Genomic DNA, 20,826 nt, shown 5'->3' on the forward strand with positions numbered 1-20,826 from the left:
AACGAACCCCCTTGATCCAGCTTGAGGGGGAGTATTGGAAGAAGCAGGAAGCAGCTAAGGCTTGGAGGTCCAATTGCAGCAAATCAATCCAGTCATATCTTTTGTTCAATATGGAACTCTCGGCTAAGGCTAGGGTTTTATTCAAGATATTGTTTCTAGCTTGCTTTAGCCTAGAATTAAGGGATTGTGTTTCCTTGATTATTGTAAATAGTTGGTAGCCCTTTTAAGGAGTGATTTAAGGACTGATTGGGTGTTGCTTTCTAGCTTGCTTTCCAGCTGCTCCCTTTCCCTTTTCATCCCTTTCTTATATTTATGCTTCAACCTTGTAAATGATACACATGAAATATACATCCAAAATTCAACACAGATAAATGTGTAGAAAATAGGATGAAAAATGTAGATATTGTCTAGCTTAATTTGCCAGCACAGACTACAGAAAATCCCTTTGTCCCCTTGGAATTTCATAACATGGCATTGCACTGTGTTTCCACAGGCAACCATGAAAAAAAAGGGAATCAACAACGGCACCAAAATAGAAAAGCCGTCTCAATCATACATGCATTTTTTTTGTGGTTATCTCGGAAGCCACGGCGATGAACTTATTGATGATTCGTTGTTGACCCTCTGAAATTTCGAGTATTTGAGTTCATAATTTATGAAGCTGCAAAAAAAAAAAAAAATGTATTAGCAGATATTAAGGTGGTGTTCATAATTTAGGAAGATAATACACAATAAACTTGCATGCTCAAACAGGTTTTCTCTTACCTGGTAATAACTAGTAAGAATGGCAGTAACGTAGAGGCACCTCAAATTTCTAGTACTATATCTGCAATGGAAAAACAGGCAACCATCAGATCCAGATTTTGTGCAGTTTGGTTCCCTTAATTATTTTTTCCCCCAAAAGTGTGAGCATATTATAAATCAAGCCATTGAAAAAATTGAAGAACGAACTTACATTCAGAATCTGTCTTGACCCATTTACATCCATCATTAATCTTCTCTTTTGTATCATCTTCATTGTGATTTTCCCTTTTTGTTGGATTCTGTCCGTCCTCAAGGTATTTCTTCATCGATGATGCTCGAGGAGTGCCTTGCGGATTGATGATCTTCTTGTTAAGCATTACCCTAAGAAGCTGAAAGCCAAATTGTGTAATGGATATGATCAATCAAGATGTTAATGGAACTAAGTAATCTAGTTAATAACGTAATTTACTATGCATGTTATGATTATTATTTTTTAATTATTCTGAATTGCAAAGAGAGGGAATCGAACTTGGGTGCATTTACATATATGTTTATGCAAGTTTGCACATACCTTCTCCATCCTTGACTCTTGAAGTGTGTCTCTCAAACTTGGTGCTGGTGCAAACCCACTTCTACAAACAAACATCTTCTTAAGAAGAAAAGAAATTGATTTCTTCCCAATTGCCTTCTTATTGTCTGCACATATGTCTTTGCATCTACCAAGTATGACACTAATAGTTTTCTCAATATCTTCATCCTTGTGATCATTTGATGAATCGGAGCAAAGCACATTGCTGGTTCTCCGATCAACCTCCAAGCTCGATGGGCAATTTAGAAATCTGTCCAATGGAAGATCTGCGATTTTCTTTTCGATGTCTGGTTTTCGCGTTAAGAGTTTTGTCAACTCTTTATGCAATTTACCAACTTCCTCTGGTGTGAAATTATCTAGGATTTCTTCGGATGAAGACGGATCTTCCTGAATATCTGGGCTTTGAGCAGCATTATTTTCTTTCAATTCATTGTTTCCAAAAGTTCCAATCGCTAGTAATCCATGAGGCCAGTCACTAAATTCTTCACGTGGCTCTTGTTTTGCATGATCTACACAATGCATACATAATTAAATAACAAAATCCCAAAATGATATTTAGAAGTAAAGAAATTAAGGGGGGTGTAGTCAAATTAGGATTTGGTAGGATTTTAATAGACTTTAAAATCTAAAGGTAGTCAATCAGGATTTTATAAGATGATTTTAAAGGATTTTGAAATTATAATGTAGTCAAATTAAGATTTGGTAGGATTTTAAAGAATACAACAAAATCCATGGGTAGTCAAATATGATTTAAAAAAAAATCAGTACAAGTTTAGGGGTAGTCAAAATACTAGAGATTTGTTAGGATTTTAATTGTAGAGGGATTTTGATGGATTTCAAGGTGGGTGGCATAAATACCAAATTGCATAAAGAATCTCACTCTACCCCCTATGATTTCTTTTCACGTTCATAGATAGAAGAGGAACAGTCTCAAACAGAAGAACAGTTTTCAAGATGGCATCAACCGAATTCTTTTCACATTCATCAGAAATCTGCATCAAGAGTCAGCTATGAATGTGAAAAGAACAGTCTCAAACATAAACAATTTTTGAAGAGTAAGATAGAAGATGGCAGAATCTCACTCTTCCATTTTTTTTTCGTTAGAGTAGTCATAGCTGACTTTTTCTTTGCTTTAATGGAAGTTGTTTAAGTTTCTGGATTTTATTTCCATTTCCTCCGCCATTCTCTCTTTATTTGATTCTTTACCTAAACAAGACAAGACCAAGAATGCATTCCTGCAATGAATACTTTTCTTCCCTGCCATGAGTACTTTTCTGCCTTGTCGCTTTCAAACGATTATATTTGAGCTGATGGTTCTTACCAAATTGTAATCAAAACTTGGGCCATGAATTAGAACAATTTTCACGATAGCAAAACTTGGTCATTTTCTTCTCTACAGCAACATTTGGCAGGAGTCTGTATAGGTTAAAATCTTTTGAAATCCTAAGAAATCCATGAAAGAAATCCATAAAAATTCATGGAAATCTATAATACAAATCTATATAAATCTGCCAAAATCCATATAAAATCATAGAATCTATTAAAATCCTTTGAAATCTGTCATTTGTAAAAATCTTTTAAAATCATCTGAAATTCAAATTGACTACACCCCTAAGACCATCTCCAACCCTTGGGCTAAAAGCCAAATTTTTTAGCCCGGAAAATTTAGCTTTTAGCCCAGAAACATCTTTTCTGCTCCAACCCTTCTACCCTAAAATTTTAGCCCGGAATTATTAAAGAATGAAATAAGCCTAAATTTTTTTCTTAAATCAATTTTTTTTTTAAAAATAAATATGTAGATTATTGTAAATTAATTTTATGAACATTTTAATCTAAAAAAATTTAAATTCCGATAAACATTTCGCATTTAGCCCGGGGGGAAAGCTGGGGGGTATTTGGCCCAGAAATAGCATTTGGCATTTAGCCTAAAATTTTAGCATGGATTGGAGAGTGTTTGGGGGGTAATTTGGGGGGGTAATTTGGCTTTTAGCCCAGGGTTGGAGATGGTCGGAACATATTGAAAATAGTGCAGCTTTATTTATTTCTTTTTATTTTGTAAAGACAATAGATCTATTTTAATATATAACTAATGAAACCTGATCTTACATTTTTTTTTTTATAAATCTAATACATGTCAGCTTTATTAACGTGACCTTAGTTGATTTTAATTTTTCCTTTTTATTGTAATTTGATTTATTGAAGTAAAATGTCAGTACCCCAATGATACATGTCAATTTAGTAACGTTCTTTATAGAATCCCCAACTCATGTAACACACATGAGCCGGCTCTCCATAGTGCAGCTCTTTAACAAAGATTCTTTTTGGACTGAAATAACTAAAGATACTATAAGATGCATAGCTTCTTGAAGAAAAAATCCTGCTTATATAGGAAGCAAATCATATCATTCAGATTAAAACGAAAACCATGGCATTTAAAGTAACAAACGTAAAGAATTTATTGGTTAGAAGAAAAATGCTTACGGGTTGTAGTAGAAACTGTATTTGGTTTCTTGTTTCCTTGCTTCCCATTGATCTTATTTTGCATCCAACCAAAAAGCTGCAATAAAAAAACCGAAAACCACCAACATTAGAGAACCTCACTTTTCAGCCTTCCCGAGCATGTTTCAGCTCAAAGAACAGAAGACCAACCTCTCTCTCTCTCTCTAACACACAAACATAAACAGTACACATGAAAGTATGTAACATAAACAAAGATTCACCTTCATTTTCTAAGATACAAGTGTGTGGTTGGACTCCTCTGATAGAAAGGGGGTGGATGAGATGGTTGGAGGAGGAGGAGAGTTGGAGGAAGTTAACTTGTTTGCAGAAGCGAGGTGTGGATGGTAGATCTTAAAAGCCAATAAGAATTGAGCTTTGGGATTATAAAACTAAACAACTTCGGATTTGTTGAATTTCATGGCCACGCTGATCACATAAGAATAGATGAGAAGGTTGTTTAACTAAATCTATTGGTTCAAGTTCCTAAAACACAAGGGTGGCTTTATATCTCTGTATCTAGCCTATCTTTTCCCACCTTTTTCTCTCTTATATAAACTCAAACTCCCATAACCCACTAACGCGCACACACACATATATATTTATAAATATATATACTGTAAAACATTCTGTTTAGTTCTTTACTCATCTTTTGTCCAAAAAAAAAGTTCCTTACTTATCTAATTTAATCCGTACACATACTTAATGACACATTGGTCAATCTGATTTTGCGGATCCATTATTCTGGAACATCTGCTCGACATGAAAGCCTTTTTAGCCTCTCATTTAAACGTTGAAACCTATCTCTCTACAATTCTTGTAGTGTGTCATATGAGAAAAATTACGTTAGAGTTACCTGATTACTTAGTTAGTCAAGTAACTTTGAAAAAGGTGGGATTCATGTATTGAGAGTCATCTAAATGGCCAAATTGTACTGAATACAGGAGAAATTCTCGTGTTATCCACTCACAAAAGAGTGGAACTCTTGCATTATAATAACCTACAAGCGAGCTGTATCTAAATACAGATAAGTCATTTTCTTTTTGAGGAGGGTTACACAATCTATCTAGTCCGACTGTCAAGTATTATTATTTTTTTTTTTCCAAATACATGGGTCGTTGCTAAACAAGTTTTCATTTTATCTACTTGTGCACTAATGGAACCCTTTTTAATACTACATGGTTTTTACCACCTATTCCACAAGCTTCTTCTTCTAACCTAAATACATGCACATTAGTCGTACTTTGAATTAAAAATTTCTACAATTTCGCATGTTGCCAATCCATTTGCATCGGATTGCAGCATATATATGTGTAGTCTATTGTTTTGGTGATCAAATACTTAGTCCAAATTTTGTAAACCATATACGTGGGTGTTGATGATTCGATATTACTTAAATGTTGATTAACATGTTTATTTCTTATTGGTGATACATCATATAGTTTGAAAATTTAGTATAAATAGTTGGTCTACCGTTTACTCTTGTTTCCAGCAGTGCTTTTGCTGTTTATGCTTGCATTTTCTCACAGATTGACAAATGGGGTAAATTTCCTCCAAAAAAAGAGCATCTTATTATGATAATGCAGTTTTAAGTCCAGTCTATAAACGTAACAAATTACAATGCTAGCTTTTGTCACTCAAATTCTTCCTTCGTCTTAAAGTGCTTTTTTTCTCGGCTATAACATAATTCAGTTTTGAGTCCTATATATAACAAATTTCAGGATCCCAGAAGATAACAGTTGGAGCCTACCATATGGATGAGGATAAATTGAAAAACTAATGGCAGATCAAGACAAACAGTTTAGACTTATAAGTAGTAACTTGAAGGGATGGGCAGCATGCAGGATTAGCAGTATATATTATGTTAGATTAGAATAAAGGTGACGGGAGGGGTATGGGGTCATAAATAATAGGCCATTAAAGATCTCAAATTAGCGTGGGAATGTCCCTCACTGACCGGACTGCCGCCTCATTATCTTACCTGCCTCAAATATTGTAGGGCACAGAAAACTCTCTTATAATTCCCTGCATGGACCCTTTTGGCCAAATAGAGGATCCCATGGACCCTTTTCGGCAATTAATGGTTGTTTTTATCTTAATTTTCGTTTTAGGAAAAAAAAATGTAAGACAACCATTAGACTCCAAAAACTAAAGTTATCCGAATATAAGCGAGATAGAGACATGCAACGAAGGATGCATGTGGAGAGGCACAAAAATGCAATGGAATTGGTGCAAATCCATTATGAACGTGCATGCGGAGAGATAGACAGATTCTTCAATTATGTAAGCCCTTTTTCAAATGGTTGCACAATTTCTAAATTTTTGCGGATTTTCTACTATTTCGGCTGTTTGGATAGCTTGAAATAGGTTTTTGTTTTTTTTGTTTTTTTGGGTATCCCAATCTATTTTTATCGTCTTTGCATGTCTATCAATTATGAGATTATTCATGGTGGAAAGTTTATTTCTGGTTATTCTCAAGGGTTTGACACTCGTATCATTTCTTCTTTAGGGATCCAGCTTATCCCTCGCAAGGCGCCAACTATTCTTCCTATATTTTGGTCTTGTCCTTGGTTTCCCTAGATTAAACTTAATACATATAATTTGTCCAAAGGAAATTCTGGTCCTGCTCCTTGTGGAAGAGTTTTCAAGGCTTGCCATGGTCAATTTCTTGGTGGTTTATGCCAAGGGATTGGCCATCACAACTCTCTCTTTACAGAATTATCAACAATTATTATTGATGTAAAGTTTGCGTATCAACGGGCTTGACACTGTCTTTGGTCGGAAAAGGGACCCATTATTTCTACTATTGAATCGACTAATTTTGATCCTCCTTAGCCTCTTCGTACACAATGGTCTATTTATTTGGACCGTATTCGGAAAATAACTTTCTACGCCTCTCACATATATTGCGAAAGAAATGTTGTTGCGGACAATTTTGCTAACATGACCTTGTCTTCTCCAACTATGATATGACATGATTCCTCTTCTTTTATGCTTCTCAAATTAATGTGCATACCGACATATAGATTTGTCTCACTTTTTTTTTCATTAACCTCGTGATGTGGTGTGGAGGTGTGGGTGTGTGGTTGGTTTTCGGGGGAGAGAGGGCTAAGGGAGAGAGGGTTGTGCGAGAGATAGAGTGAACCGGGAGGGAGAGTGAGCTCAGGGAAGAGAAGAGGGGACGAGCTGCCACGTGGCAGCCAAGGAAGAAAAGGGAACTGAGGGACCAAAATAGGGCTGGCCCCACCTTGGGCACACCATTTAAGAACCAAAACAAACCCCTTTTAAAAAAAATATCTTTAAAACCAAAGTGAAAATACGAAACTAACCTTCCGTTCCATAAAACCCGTAAAATTAATCGGGACGGGTTGTCACAATCTACCCCCGTTAAATAAAATTTCATCCCAAAATTTGAAATAACTTGCTACACTGAAATACTATAAAAATAGGAAGAAGAAAAATATATCTATATAGAAGAATCAAGTCAGAGTGGTTGCACAAAAGGGAAAAATGCCACACCGTCACGATCTGGTTGCAATGATTCCATCTTTCGTGCCTCCAGGATCACACCTTCTTCCCCCATCAGTGTAAAAGTAGAAACACACTTTATAAGGATATAAAGTCGAAAACATATAATAACGTAAGGTCGAAAGTATGTACGTAATATGCAATAATGTCAAAATATATATGTAATAACATATAGGTCGAAAACTCGTATTGAACTCAACAGTGAAAGTGGAATTGACTTGACCAAACATTTGTAACGTCAAAAGTACAAATATAACTAAAATAAGGTGAGTTGAAATACTTGTACTAAAAATGAAAATCGAAAATGAACGTAGGTCTTGCCCAAGCATTCGAAACGTCACGTACTCGAGAATAGATGTGTTTTTGGGTCGAGCCCCAACAATAACTAAACAGTAACCACTATCCTAGACGGGTTTACTTGCCCACTCGCTTAACGAACCAAACGAATAAGCCATCGATATCACAGTCTGTAGCCTGCAATATCAACAACACATTGTTATCTCAATAAATATCCACGTACTCACGAACAATAAGGTCTTGGAGTGAAGCAGTAAAAAAATGCGTTGAGACGAACACATATCGTTGGAAAAGAACTACTAGAGTACGATATGATGTTTATGAATTGTAGCAAGAGAATGAGAGGTGACTATTCATTTATGTGTGAAGATAGTGATTGATGATGTATTCCGCTGACCACATGTACTACAACATTCATCAAACTTTTACTAAAAGACAGCTCAAACCTCACACCCATGTGGAACTCTCCTTGGTAAGCTTGTGAAAAGGTTATACTCCTAGTGTTCCTGTTCGAATCGATAAGAACTAGGCGCACACTTCAGCTGAGTCAATCCCTCGTGAAATCCTTACGAATTAAATGAGAAACCATGTCGAGAAGGCTAAAAGAACACTCAAGAATTTAAAGGTCAAAACAAGTCCATCGAATCTAGAGTACAAGATATCTGGATTTGAATATACAACTCTGATGCTTGAGTTCATACAAGTACCTAGCTTGATCCAGTGGTAAGTCGAGATGGTTGAGTGTAGACTCGACTCAGTGGTGGTCTAATGTAATCTGATAGAATGGATTGCGTATTGGATTGGAAAAGATGAAGGGGTGAATCTACTGAAATCATATAAATTTGTCAGGAGGTTCAAAACGTCAATTATTTCACGAGTTGTCGGATGGAGTTGATTGCACACTATGGTTGCACAATTGAGGTGGTACACAATGGTGCAGTCGTAGACATTCATATACTCTATCAATCACCGTTGCCAAAGACTTAGCTCATTTCGACTGAGAATCTAACTATGAAGTTTTGCGAGGTTGATAAAGATCTTATGCGTTTCACCACGATGAGGGTGTCCTTAGATTTTCAAGTCAAGACAATAATTGTAGACTCTAGGTCGGGAATAGGACGGTTTGCATCAGGTGGTCCCAATTGTCGAAAAGTAAAAGCGTCCTCCAATATGTTGCCTCAGTGCACAATGACACCTTCAGTAAGATATCACCGACAAATTCAAAATTAATTGGTGTCATCGAGGAGTTTATGAACAATGGTAGGGTGAGACAACATCTTGTACAAAACTGATTTATTCCTTAGCCGAAGATGAGGGTTTGGGTTATGGTCGAAGAATTGTGGGCAACTGTTAATAGAAATTGACAAGACCAATGATATCTCGTAATTCTTGACACTCAAGAAGATTCTCAATTTTCAACTGACACAACCTTGGATTTGGTAAGAATAACTTCTGCTACCAAAGAAACTCCCAAGAAAAGTATTTACTCTAGAGAAAAACAACGTTCAAAGAATTTGACGTACAACTGACAATTGATGGTTAGTGAACTTGACTTCATTGTTGGAATAAGCAAGAAGGTTATCAATAGAATAAACACCAAGAATTGTCCTAAGGATCTAAGTGAATTTCCTCAGCGGGAACGAGTCAGAGGACATTGATTCGATCCCACCAAACTACCACATAGAATTTTTCGTTTCACTGTAGATACGACTCTACCCGCCATTCCTAGAATTTTTCGTTTCACTGTAGATACGACTCTGCCCGCCATTCATAGGGAATCCATGTTGCAGAGTATCGGTCTGATGTTGAAAGTCGTCCAACAATCCATTACATCATCGATGAGGCATAATCCCGACATGAAAATTCTCAATCTTCAATAAGATATGACTATTCATGTAGAATAGGGTTGCATAACCGTGTCGAAAGACAACAAATCTTGAAGTCGTGACATCCAGATGATGTCATGACCGATACACTACCAGAGTAACAGAAGATCCTAAGTATGCTTTGAACAACCACGCTTTGATACCAAATTGACACGCCCGACCTTGATATTTTCCAAACGCCAGGGTTGACACGCGCTGGCCGACACCCGAAGGTGACAAAGCCATACTGACATGCATGAGAAATAACAACATAACTAAAAGTTATGAATTTAAATATAACAAATATGCAATTAAGGAACGTGTTTAGAGCATACTACTAATCTAGAGCACTAAAAAGAAATAATACAAAATTGAATGAATAAAGGAACGAGTCTTACATTGAGAAGACTCGAAGGTGCCGATGCGGAAGTGCCTTAACGTCGGGATTGTACGCCTCGATTCTAAGTCCTGAGGGGGCTTAAAACAAAACATGTGTGGACGAAGTTAATATATAAATAGTACTGAAACAGTTATTCAACGTACTAATCCCCAAAGTTTATGAAAACTCATAGCATAATAAGTAGTAGGTTTATTGAAAACCCTAGCATGCCATATAACCTTTCAAAAACATATATCATATATAGTGTGCTAAGTTGTGGTATCATAGTCACCCGTAGTACTAAAATCTCCCGGCCCGAAGCCAATAACTATGTCTCCCGGCCTGAAGCCAACATACAAGTATCTTCGCCCGTAGGCAGGACAATGACCACTAGATAAGCACAAAAACATTGAATATACTCTTTCCAAACATAGGTACATATATCTCAAAACATATCCATAGTATATAGTCATCCATCATATATACTACAAAGAGTTTAAAAACATGTTCATAAATAGCATATAGTCATCCATCATATATATTACAAGAACATAAATTCGATAAAGTATGGTATTCCAAAATATTCTCAGTAAAGCATGATAATCATAAATTGTAAATCTAATTTACTCATAAAACGTAACCATTAAATCATGTTTTTCATGTATGCATTTCTATTATTAAAACATGCATTTTAGAAGGGCTCCACTCATAGATACTCCGTCGTCGAAGAGCCTTGCGAAAAAGGAATGACGGAATCGTCGCTAATAAACGCACCATAATTAGGTCTAGTCGTGGCCGGGAATGTCATAGTTTCCTCGTTGGAATCTGGGTAAATGATCCAAGTTCATTTTCCATGTCAGAGGAAGTAGGAACTCACCTTGGGCACAACGTTTATGAACCAAAACAAACCCCTTTAAAAAAAATCTTTAAAACCAAAGTGAAAATACGAAACTAACCTTCCGTTTCGTAAAACCCATAAAATTAATCGGGACGGGTTGTCACATGTTAGGTAAACTAAATTTGTAGACTAAATTTACAAATTAAATAATGTGTTACTAATAAGAAATAAACACGTTAATCAACACTTAAATAATAATCTAATCATCAACTTCCATGTCATTTAATTTACAAAATTTAATATACACATTTAGTTTTCCTAGCAGTACCCATGATATATTTGCATCAAAAAGATAAATTTGCATTGTGCAGTAAATATAATAATTTCAAGTTTTATTATTAGCAATGAAAACATACATTTTTCAGTCTCATACACGAAAAACATAGCGACAAATAATATACCACACATGCTACAGTCTTGTTGGTCAAGTTATTAGAATGATTTGGAAATTAAAACCCCCCCCCCCCCCCCCCAAGAGATATTTCAAGTATTATCTCATCTTTTGACCACCGTCACAAGATATGCAGGAAATACACTATTAAGATGAAAAAGAACATGTTAGAGAGAATCTCATTGAAACATGAGCAGAACAAATCTCTCCTATATGGAGACATAATTGGTTTGGAATCGAACATACCAAACAATCTGATGACTGCCCATTTTCAAAGATTCCTACTTAAACATCCCCATTGACTCGCAAAATTGTTAAAACCGTGAGTGTTTTTTTTTTTTTTTTTAAGAAAGTGATGTTTTTATTTATTAGGAAAAGATAAATTAAAAGACAAAGCCCCTAGGGCAAATAGACGAAAGAAACTCCCACACCCAAGCGCTCCTGGGGGCAACGAATTCAACTAAAGTTGCCCATCAAAAGAAGCTTGACCAATCGAGGCAAAAACATAAGTTACAAAATTTGCTTCGCCAAAAGACATGATGAAAGAAAATGGACTAAAAGCAATGTTGAATATTGTATATAATGGTACACATGTGATGCTAATATATTTTTTAGGGTAAATTACATAGTAGCCCCTCAGGATTGAAGTCTATTACAACCTCATACAACAACTTTAAAACATTTCACTTTCATACCTCCAGTACCATTTTATTTCAAAATAACATATTCGTTAGATTTTCCATCCATTAGTATGTTAAATGCTGACGTGGCTACCACATTTGTGCTGATGTGGCTGCCACGTGGCAAAAAAAATAATTTTTTAATTTAAAAAAAAAAAACCTAAATCTTCTAAATATTAAAATTAAAAAAAATTAAAAAAAAAAACTAGAAAAACCCCATATACTGAGCGCAAAACCTCTCCATCTCTTCCCTTCATTTGTCCCTGCACGCCTCCTCCTTCATCTCCGCAAGGATGTCGTCCCAGTTCCTCCCAAACCCATCGTCTCTGCCACCCCAGAAGCCATCCACGTCTTCCGATACGATTGCGTCCACGATCCGACGGCTCACCTTTCTCCTCGCTTCCCTCACCGTGGGGTCCGAGTCCAGCTTCAGCAGCAGCCGCATCAGGGACTCGTTCATCCTCAGCTTCTCGCGCTCGCTTGTCCTGACGGAATCAACAGTTTCTTGCCGTTGGATCAGGCGCTGGAACTCGTCGGCCTCGGAGTGGACGGCTGCGATTGTTTTGAAGTGGGTGCGGATGAGGTGGGCCCGGTAGGCCGATTGAATTTTGATGGCTGCGGTGGATTGCGGTAAGTGAAGGGTGATGGGAATTGGGGCGTTCGAGGACTGGATGGGAATTTCGGTGGTGGCGGGAGGGGTCTGCAACTGTGAGAAGGTTTCCTCATCTTTGGCTAAGCCCTGGTGAATTTGAGTGAGTGAAAAAGGGTGGGGGGTGTGTAGAGAAGGAAAGAGGGTGGGTGCGGAGGGAGAGAGGGAGGGTCGCGGGTGGGGGGGTGGGGTGGGGGTGTTCTGGGTTTCTGGTTTTGGGGTGGGGGACGTGGGTGGGGTGGGGGAGGGGTTATCATTTCTGGATTGCAGGGAAGAAGATGAAGATGAGGGATATGGGTTTGGGGGTTGCGGGGAGAATAGAGGATTTTGGGAGTTGCAGAAGGGTGGGGGGAAGGAAGGGAGACAAAGGAAGGGTTTTTCTAGTTTTTTTTTAATTTTAATATTTAGAAGATTTAGGTTTTTTTTTTAAAAAGTAAAAAATTATTTTTTTGCCACGTGGCAGTCACGTCAGCATTTAACAGACTAATGGATGGAAAATCTAACGGATGTGTTATTTTGAAATAAAATGGTACTGGATGTATGAAAGTGAAATGTTTTAAAGTTGTTGTATGAGGTTGTAATAGACCACAAAACTGAGGGGCTACTATGTAATTTACCCTATTTTTTATTTAAAGAATAAAAAATTAAAAAATAAAAGTCTCTTCCCACCCTACTTCCACGTTATCTCACTCTCTCCCTTTATAAAATATATATATATATATATATATATATATATATATATATTCACACACAAAATATGTAGGCATATGCTAATCTAATAATTAAAAAAAATTAAAGAATAAAATTAAATTAAACGGGAGTAGGAAGAAGAAAAATACGTGTTCTGATGTCATTTTCTTCTTATAGTATCATTATCCAATCCAATGAAGAGATCCCATGGACTTATTGTGGATCACCAGTGTGGAAAAGAGTTAGGTTGTAGCAGTTAGCTACGTGTCACGACAAAGTGACTCCATCATGTATTGACGGGCCAACACGTGTATCAAGGATGGATGGTTGACTTTTATCAAAGCTACGGAAAAGGATTCTCGTAAGATTCTTTTTCTAAAAATTCTGTGATCGTGATCGTTCATAGTATATCGTGCGGTCAGTTTTTATTAGGTACTATATATATATATATATATTTAATTTTAAAATTTAAATTTTAAAATAATTTCTGACCACACGATATACGATGAACGATTATAATCACGAGATTCCTAAGATACCTAAGAAAAGAATCATCACCGGATCCTTTTCCCAGAACTACCATCATTCATTTCATTCCTGAATTCCCAAAAAGGCAACAAAAAAGAAAAAAAGGGGAAAGAAAAAAATCTACTGCATAATTTGCTTCTTTCTAGATCACTAGATTAATTAAACATGATTAAGCATGATTGCTTACACTATAATAATTAATTAAACAGTATCTTAGGAAAACCCTGGAGATTAAATTGAGACTAAACCAAGTTGACTTGACTGAGTGTTGTGTTCTGTCACTCACACATTGCATGATGCCACATAAAATAAACCCTAAACCCTAATTTCAAAGCAAGTTTTAGCTAAACTAAACCCTTTCATTGGTGACAATTAACTTAATTAAACAAACCAACATGTGAGATTGTGCAACCTCTGAGATGTACGATTTACTACTCGCACGTCGAAGAACTAAATGAGTTATGTGTAAGATGTTCTGTGGTTTATATTTATGATACACGATTGACACCGCTAAGCCACATTGTAATTCTTAATCTATGAGGTGAATCAGTGATCGCATATACTGTGTGGTTTATATTTATGATACACGATTGACACCGCTAAGCCACATTGTAATTCTTAATCTATGAGGTGAATCAGTGATCGCATATACTGTATTCAAAGGAATACTATACAAATGCAAGTAAAATGAGAGATATTCCGAAGAAATTAAGGTTGCACAATAAAATCAATTAGTAATACGAGGAGTAGCTCAACATCTTATAAACTCTTGCATTGATATATCTTTCACTGATGTGGGACAAACTGTCCCCATATTCAACTCTCAACACGCCTCTACACGTGTAGGCGGACAACAATTGGGTGACACGTGAGCACGTGTGACCCTTTGGGCTTTCATACGAGAGACAATCTGCTTTGATACCATGAAAAAATTGAAATTCTACCATAAAACCAATCGGCAATATGAGAAGTAGTCAACATTTTATAAGCCCTTGCATTGGTCTATTCATCACCGGTGTGGAACAAATTGTCCTCACATATTCAACTCTCAACATATTCTCTCGTCACACGTTCATCACTTAATACGCGTTTATTGGAAGAGTGTTGCATCTTTTTTAACACGTGACAAACATCTTTTGGACCAGTACTACGCTAAATTTATATCATAGTTGCAAGAGAAAACCAATCAAGTGAAAATATCCACAACACGCGTCGTCACTGCATTTGTAAGACACCCTCAAGTGAAAATATTCAAAATATGCATATCACCAAATTAGTACGAGTTTGTCTTATGCATAGAAAGTTGCCCAGGTTTCCAAATTTTTTTCTCGAGATGCAGGGCGAGGGGCAATGCAAAGGGAGTTCAAAAGAAAAATCACTCCCACCAAGATTCAACTTTAAAGTAAAATAGAAAAGAAGCCATGTGGGCAATGCATCTACTAGATGTCTAGGGTTTAGAAACCCAGCTCTATTAAGCAACTGTATGGACTAAGCTTTCTAAATCTGGAAACTGGTACACTTTAGCCAACATAAACTGTCTTGTGAGATGTGGACTTCCGTCCACCATTCGGTGTGGTGCCATCATTGTATTGAGTCACTCACTAGCTGTTTCATTGGATCTTCAATTAGATTAATAAACAATGTGTCTTGCATGACTAAGAAAATGTTTCGTCTTGCAACAAAGTCCTTAGGGTCCTCCCAAATCAAAATACATTGTCTAATTTGACATGAAAGTACTAAATTATGTCCTATCTGTCTACCAGAAACACTGAGAAACCCCCTATTTTTGGCTGCTAATTAGGACCTTGTTGGTATAGTCTGGCTATAGGTTGGAATTGTCTTGGTAGGTTGTGGTCATGCTTGATTAGAGTGAAACAAGTTTCAAGGCCAGTATCATACTAGCATGCATCGATGTCAAGCTGTACACATTCACTTTGATTTTGTATGAAACTCTAAGTTGTGCTTCATTATTTTGTTCGTGAGATGTGAAGGATTGTCCCACGTTAGAAGCTTACCAAACATTCTATAGGTTTATAAGGAGTTTGGTTACTCTCCATATTACCACTGAGTTTATGATGGACCCTTAATTTCATCATGATATAAGATCAGGTTCACCCACAAGTGAAGCTCAAAGGTCAAAGTTCCTCCATGTCACCAAATCTATGGTTGAAAATTCATCACACATAAAGAGCATGTGAGAATGTGAAGAATTGTCCCAAATCGGAAGTTTACTAAACCTTGCATGGGCTTATAAAGAGTTAGGCAACTCCTTATATTGTTAATTTGTTTTATAGTGGAATCTCAACTTCTTTCAAGTGAAACTTACCATGTGCTTCGTAGGTTGTTTTTAATAATTTTGAATTTAATAGTGGCCCAAGTCCCACTATTGGGTCTTTGAGCATATAATTGGAATTAATTTAATTATAATATGGATAAATCGCCAAAATGGTCCCTAAGATTTGCATAACTCATCACTTTGGTCCCTGAGATTCCAAATCGATAAAAGTGGTCCCTGAGATTGTCCACCATCCATCATTTTGGTCATTCCGTTAAAAACTCCGTTAAGTGTCCGGAGCTCTTGGCTAGAAGTTTGGGCAATTTTCAAAGCTTCGTAACTCAATCGTTTCTTAACCAAATTTGACCCATAATATATCAAAATGAAGAGAGGAGAGTGTAGAATAATATTATACCTATTTGGAAGCCCAATGGTTGCTGAAGATGGCTGGACAAAGTTGACTGGTCCGAGTGAAAACTTGAAAACTCACTGGAAACTGGGTAAACTTTAAACGTTCATAACTTCTTCAATACTCAACGAAATCAAGTGATTCAAAAACGAAAATCATACTTCCCGATGAGACAAAGAGAAGGATACCTTTTTCAACTGATAGATAGCATTGGTTTGGCCGAAAAACGGCTCAAAAGTGGCTAACTCGAGACCAAGACAGCCACTTTCGAGCAGTTTTCCGGCCAAACCATGGCGAGTTAGCAGTAAAAAAAAAAGGTATCATTCTCTTGGTTTCATCAAGAACTATGATTTTTGTTTTTGGATCACTTGATTTCGTTGAGTATTGAAGAAGTTGTGAACGTTGAGGTTACCTAGTTTCCGGCGAGTTTTCAAGTTTTCACTCGGACTAGTCAACTTTGAGGCTATTTTCCGGCCATCTCCGACAACCATTGGGCTTCCAAATAGTATAATCTTATTCTACATTTTCCTATCTTCATTTTGATATATTTTGGGTCGAATGTGGTTAAGAAACGATTGAATTACGAAGCTTTGAAAATTGCCCAAACTTCCGGCCAAGAGCTTCGGGACACTTACGGAGTTTTAACGGAAGGACCAAAATGATAGATGGTGGACAATCTCAGGGACCACTTTTATCCATTTGGAATCTTAGGGACCAAAGTGATGAATTATGCAAATCTCAGGGACCATTTTGGCGATTTAGCCTTATAATAATTAAATACGCAGTGAAACAATTAAATATAATCTCACTTACATATCCGGTTGGTTGTAAATGGATAATGCAACAAAGAAAGATGGCGAAGAGAATCCTTTACAAGATTCTTAGCCATGAAGAATCTTGTAAGTAATTCTTAGCCATGAAGAATCTTACAAGATTCTTAGAACGACGGCATAAAGTTAGCAAGTGCTTGGAATATGCTCAACAATGGCTTTCAACTAGAAGCATTTACATCTTTATGAAGGGCGAGAATTTCAACATGGTTTGAAGAAGTTGCAACTAAGGTTTGTTTGGTTGACCTCCAAGATATTGTGATATCTCTAACTATAAAGACATAACCCGTTTGAGAATGTGCCTTGTGCGAATCATATATAACCTGCGTAAAATAACCGACAAACAAGAATTAACTCGAGGACCGAGGCGGCTGTAGAAGGATGCATAAGGAATGCCCAAATTTGTACTACCTTTGAGGTAACGAATGATGTCTTTAATACTAGTCCAGTGTCTACCGGCAGGCGCGCTGCTATATTTTGCCAAAAGATTAACAGTAAAGGAGATGTCGAGTCTAGTGCACTAAGTTAAGTACAATAAAGCACCAATTGCACTCAGATATGAAACTTTAGGCTCTAAAACCTCTTATTCATCGTCTTTAGGATGAAAAGGGTTTCGTTTTGCATCTAACGTTCAAACGACGATAAGAGTACATGAAAATTTTGCTTTATCCTTGTTAAAGCGTCTGAAAACCTTCTAGGTGTAGTTCGATTGATGTACCAGAATACCATCTGAACAATGTTTGATTTCCTAGCCAAGACAATATCGAGTTTTCCCTAGATATTTCATCTCAAATTCTGATTTCAGGTGCGAGGTAGTTTTCTCAAGCTCTTCATGTCATTGACATAAACTACAACTATCGAAAATCCAAAATTTGACTTCTTGATAAGTATGCATGGGCATAGTTCATTTTCACATATCCTTGACTAATCAAATACTCACTTAAATGGTTATACCACATTCGTCCAGATTGTTTCAATTCGTAGAGTGAACGCCTCAATCTAATAGAGAATGTGTTCCATGGTCTAGAACTATTTAATCCAGTCAATGTAAGTCTTTCAAGAACTTTAATGTAGATTTCCATATCAAGACTACCATAAAGATACAGGGTTACCACATCCAATTTTTCAAAAACTACTAAATTGATAAGCTAACGGAACGTCATGATGTCCATTAAGAGGAAATACGTTTCTTTGAAATCAATCCCAGAGCATTGAGAGAAGCCTTGCACCACGAAACATGTCTTATATCTGACTATCTCATTCTTCTCATTATACTTTTTTACGAAAACCCACTTGTAGCAAACAGACTTCATATGTGGATGTGTAAGAACTTAAGGACCAAACACTTTACGTTTCGCAAGTGACTTATGTTCAACTTGGATTGCTTATTTCTAATTTGACCAATCAGTTCTACGTCAACAGTTCCAAACCTCGTCAAAGCTAGCATAAAGGATCAAAATCTCATGCACTGGAATGAATGGGTTAGCGATGGTAGGATTCAACCTAATTTCAATAGGTTGTTTCGTGTGCTTCCTCTTTCGGGGTTGTGAATCCTTTGAACCAATAGGTCTGCCACACTTTAGGGTAGAAGTAGATGATTGGTAGCCACTAGTCTACTAAGCATCACAACAGGTGCGGCCAACCGTCATCCAAGGGTGGCTCGTCTTTCTAGGGTTATATTTCAACATATGTGTGGCACATGTATCCTTGCAGATGCATTTGCAACTGTAAATATGTGGTATTTTCACTTTCACTAAATCAGTAAAAGCATTCGACATGCTTTGACTAACACTCTTTAGATTTCAAATATGGTGCACTTCAATTTCATATCGTGTGGTGCGGGGATCTAAATGAGACTTGGTGGGGTTAATCCACAACAATTCACGACGTTCATCAGGAATGTTAACATTTTTATCTGCCCCTAACGATGAGAAGATTGTCTTATCGAAGTGATAAACGTGTGGTAAAAAGATCGCCTGTCAAGGGCTTTAAGTAACGAATTATGGATGGCTAATCATAATTGGCATAGACTCCTATTCTTCTCTAAGGATCCATTTTGGTATGTAGTGGCGATGTTATTGACATATAAATTGTGCACCAAAAAACCCGTAAGTGCAAGAAGTCAGGCTCGTACTTAGCAACCAACTATAATGGTGAAAATTATTGGGTGGCGGTAGGCCTCAAACGGTTTGAATAATTTGTGCTAGGAGTTATGCAAATTTATCAGTGTGTGTGGACAATAGGCAAATATGTGACCAACTTGCCGATACATTAACCAACACCTAAAATATTTAAATGTTATGCAAGTGGTTTGAATAAGTCCGCAAACATTCCCTTGAATATGATGAAGAAACTTCGGGTGGTTATGGATGATCTTTATAATAAGGGTTGAGTTAATAATTTACCCAAAGAGCAGGCTTGGCATGATGCATTTCCATGTACTATTTTTGAACTTCTGGTAAGAGGATGCACATGAGATGTTTTGAGAATACGACGCATCATATCTCTTCTTGAATGTCCCAAACGATCGTGCTAAAGTAAGAAAGTTCTTGGGAATAAAGACTCTTGGTCGGCCACATGGTGGACATCCACATCTGGTATGGTTATAATATACAATCCATTCGGGAGGCGTTTCATCTCCTCAAGAATGTGCTTCCGTTCATATTCATAAGAGTGATACAAAGATATTCCCAGGGCTAGTCCTAAGACTGGGGTGACCCAAAAAATGTGCCCTAACTCCATCTAAAAAAAATTATTTGTTTTCACACATAAGACTTCGATAAAATTATACTTACAAAAACACTCCAAACTCAATAATTTAGACATGGAAAAAACTAATTTATTGTATTGAGAGAAGAGAACCAAAAAACCCCAAACTTACAAGTAGATAGATGATGAGTTTTGTTTACCTTCTATCTAAACTTTTAAAGTGTTCTTATATAACTCTTTCGGTGTTTTTTCTTATTTACTAACCTTGTCAATATGGGACTAAAAAAAATAATCATATTTTGGAATCTTTAGTTGATATATATAGACAATGAATGAGACATGCATCCATTAATTTCTTGAATGCTAATGCTAGGGATACCAAATTTTGTAAATTGTAGGATGTGATTGTTGATTATTGGATTATTACTTAAGTGTTGATTAACGTTCTTATTTCTTATTAGTGACATGTCATATGTGTTGCAAATTTTGTCTAAAAAATTGGTCTACTACGCATTACTTTTTGTTGAATGTTAGACTTAAATTGGAATGAATGTCTAAAAATTGCAACCCACATAGCTACTAGCTAGCAATTAAAAGAAATTAACAACTAAACAAAAATTGGTAAAAATTGGAAAGAATAAAAAAAAGCACATAGCATTTCAAACTTAAGACATTTCGTTAATTTTAAACAATAGAAACCACTGCTTCTAATTAAACTTCTTGATCATTTAACCAAAATTTTAAAAATTTATATTCTTGTGAAAAGAAATTCATAAAAAAATAGAAAATCGAAAAACATACAAACATTTTGAACCTGGACCTCCTTGTTCATTTTAAACATCATAAACCACCATTTCTAGTTAAACTTC

At 36.4% G+C, this 20,826-nt stretch overlaps 1 protein-coding gene across 1 annotated transcript; it reads right to left on the reverse strand.

The window, feature by feature from the left end:
- Window positions 1-346: 346 nt before the first annotated feature.
- Window positions 347-4,379, reverse strand: LOC126610165 (protein DEEPER ROOTING 1). The gene is made up of 6 exons (XM_050278153.1): window positions 4,054-4,379; window positions 3,815-3,890; window positions 1,316-1,842; window positions 956-1,133; window positions 766-826; window positions 347-661 (listed from the first exon to the last, which is right to left on the reverse strand). The coding sequence occupies exons 1-5, from the start codon at window positions 4,057-4,059 to the stop codon at window positions 807-809; spliced, it is 807 nt and encodes a 268-aa protein (XP_050134110.1). The 5' UTR covers window positions 4,060-4,379; the 3' UTR covers window positions 347-661; window positions 766-806.
- Between the last annotated feature and the right edge of the window lie 16,447 nt (window positions 4,380-20,826).

This window comes from Malus sylvestris, chromosome 17 (assembly GCF_916048215.2).
Source record: "Malus sylvestris chromosome 17, drMalSylv7.2, whole genome shotgun sequence".
Classification (NCBI taxonomy): domain Eukaryota; kingdom Viridiplantae; phylum Streptophyta; class Magnoliopsida; order Rosales; family Rosaceae; genus Malus; species Malus sylvestris.

What these genes read in the sequence shown, in the direction of transcription:
- LOC126610165 (XM_050278153.1), bottom strand. An exon ending in TACAGTTTCTACTACAACCC is followed by an intron (nt 1,843 to 3,814) that starts GTAAGCATTTTT and finishes TGCATTGTGTAG; the next exon opens with ATCATGCAAAACAAGAGCCA. An exon ending in AAGAGTCAAGGATGGAGAAG is followed by an intron (nt 1,134 to 1,315) that starts GTATGTGCAAAC and finishes TTTGGCTTTCAG; the next exon opens with CTTCTTAGGGTAATGCTTAA.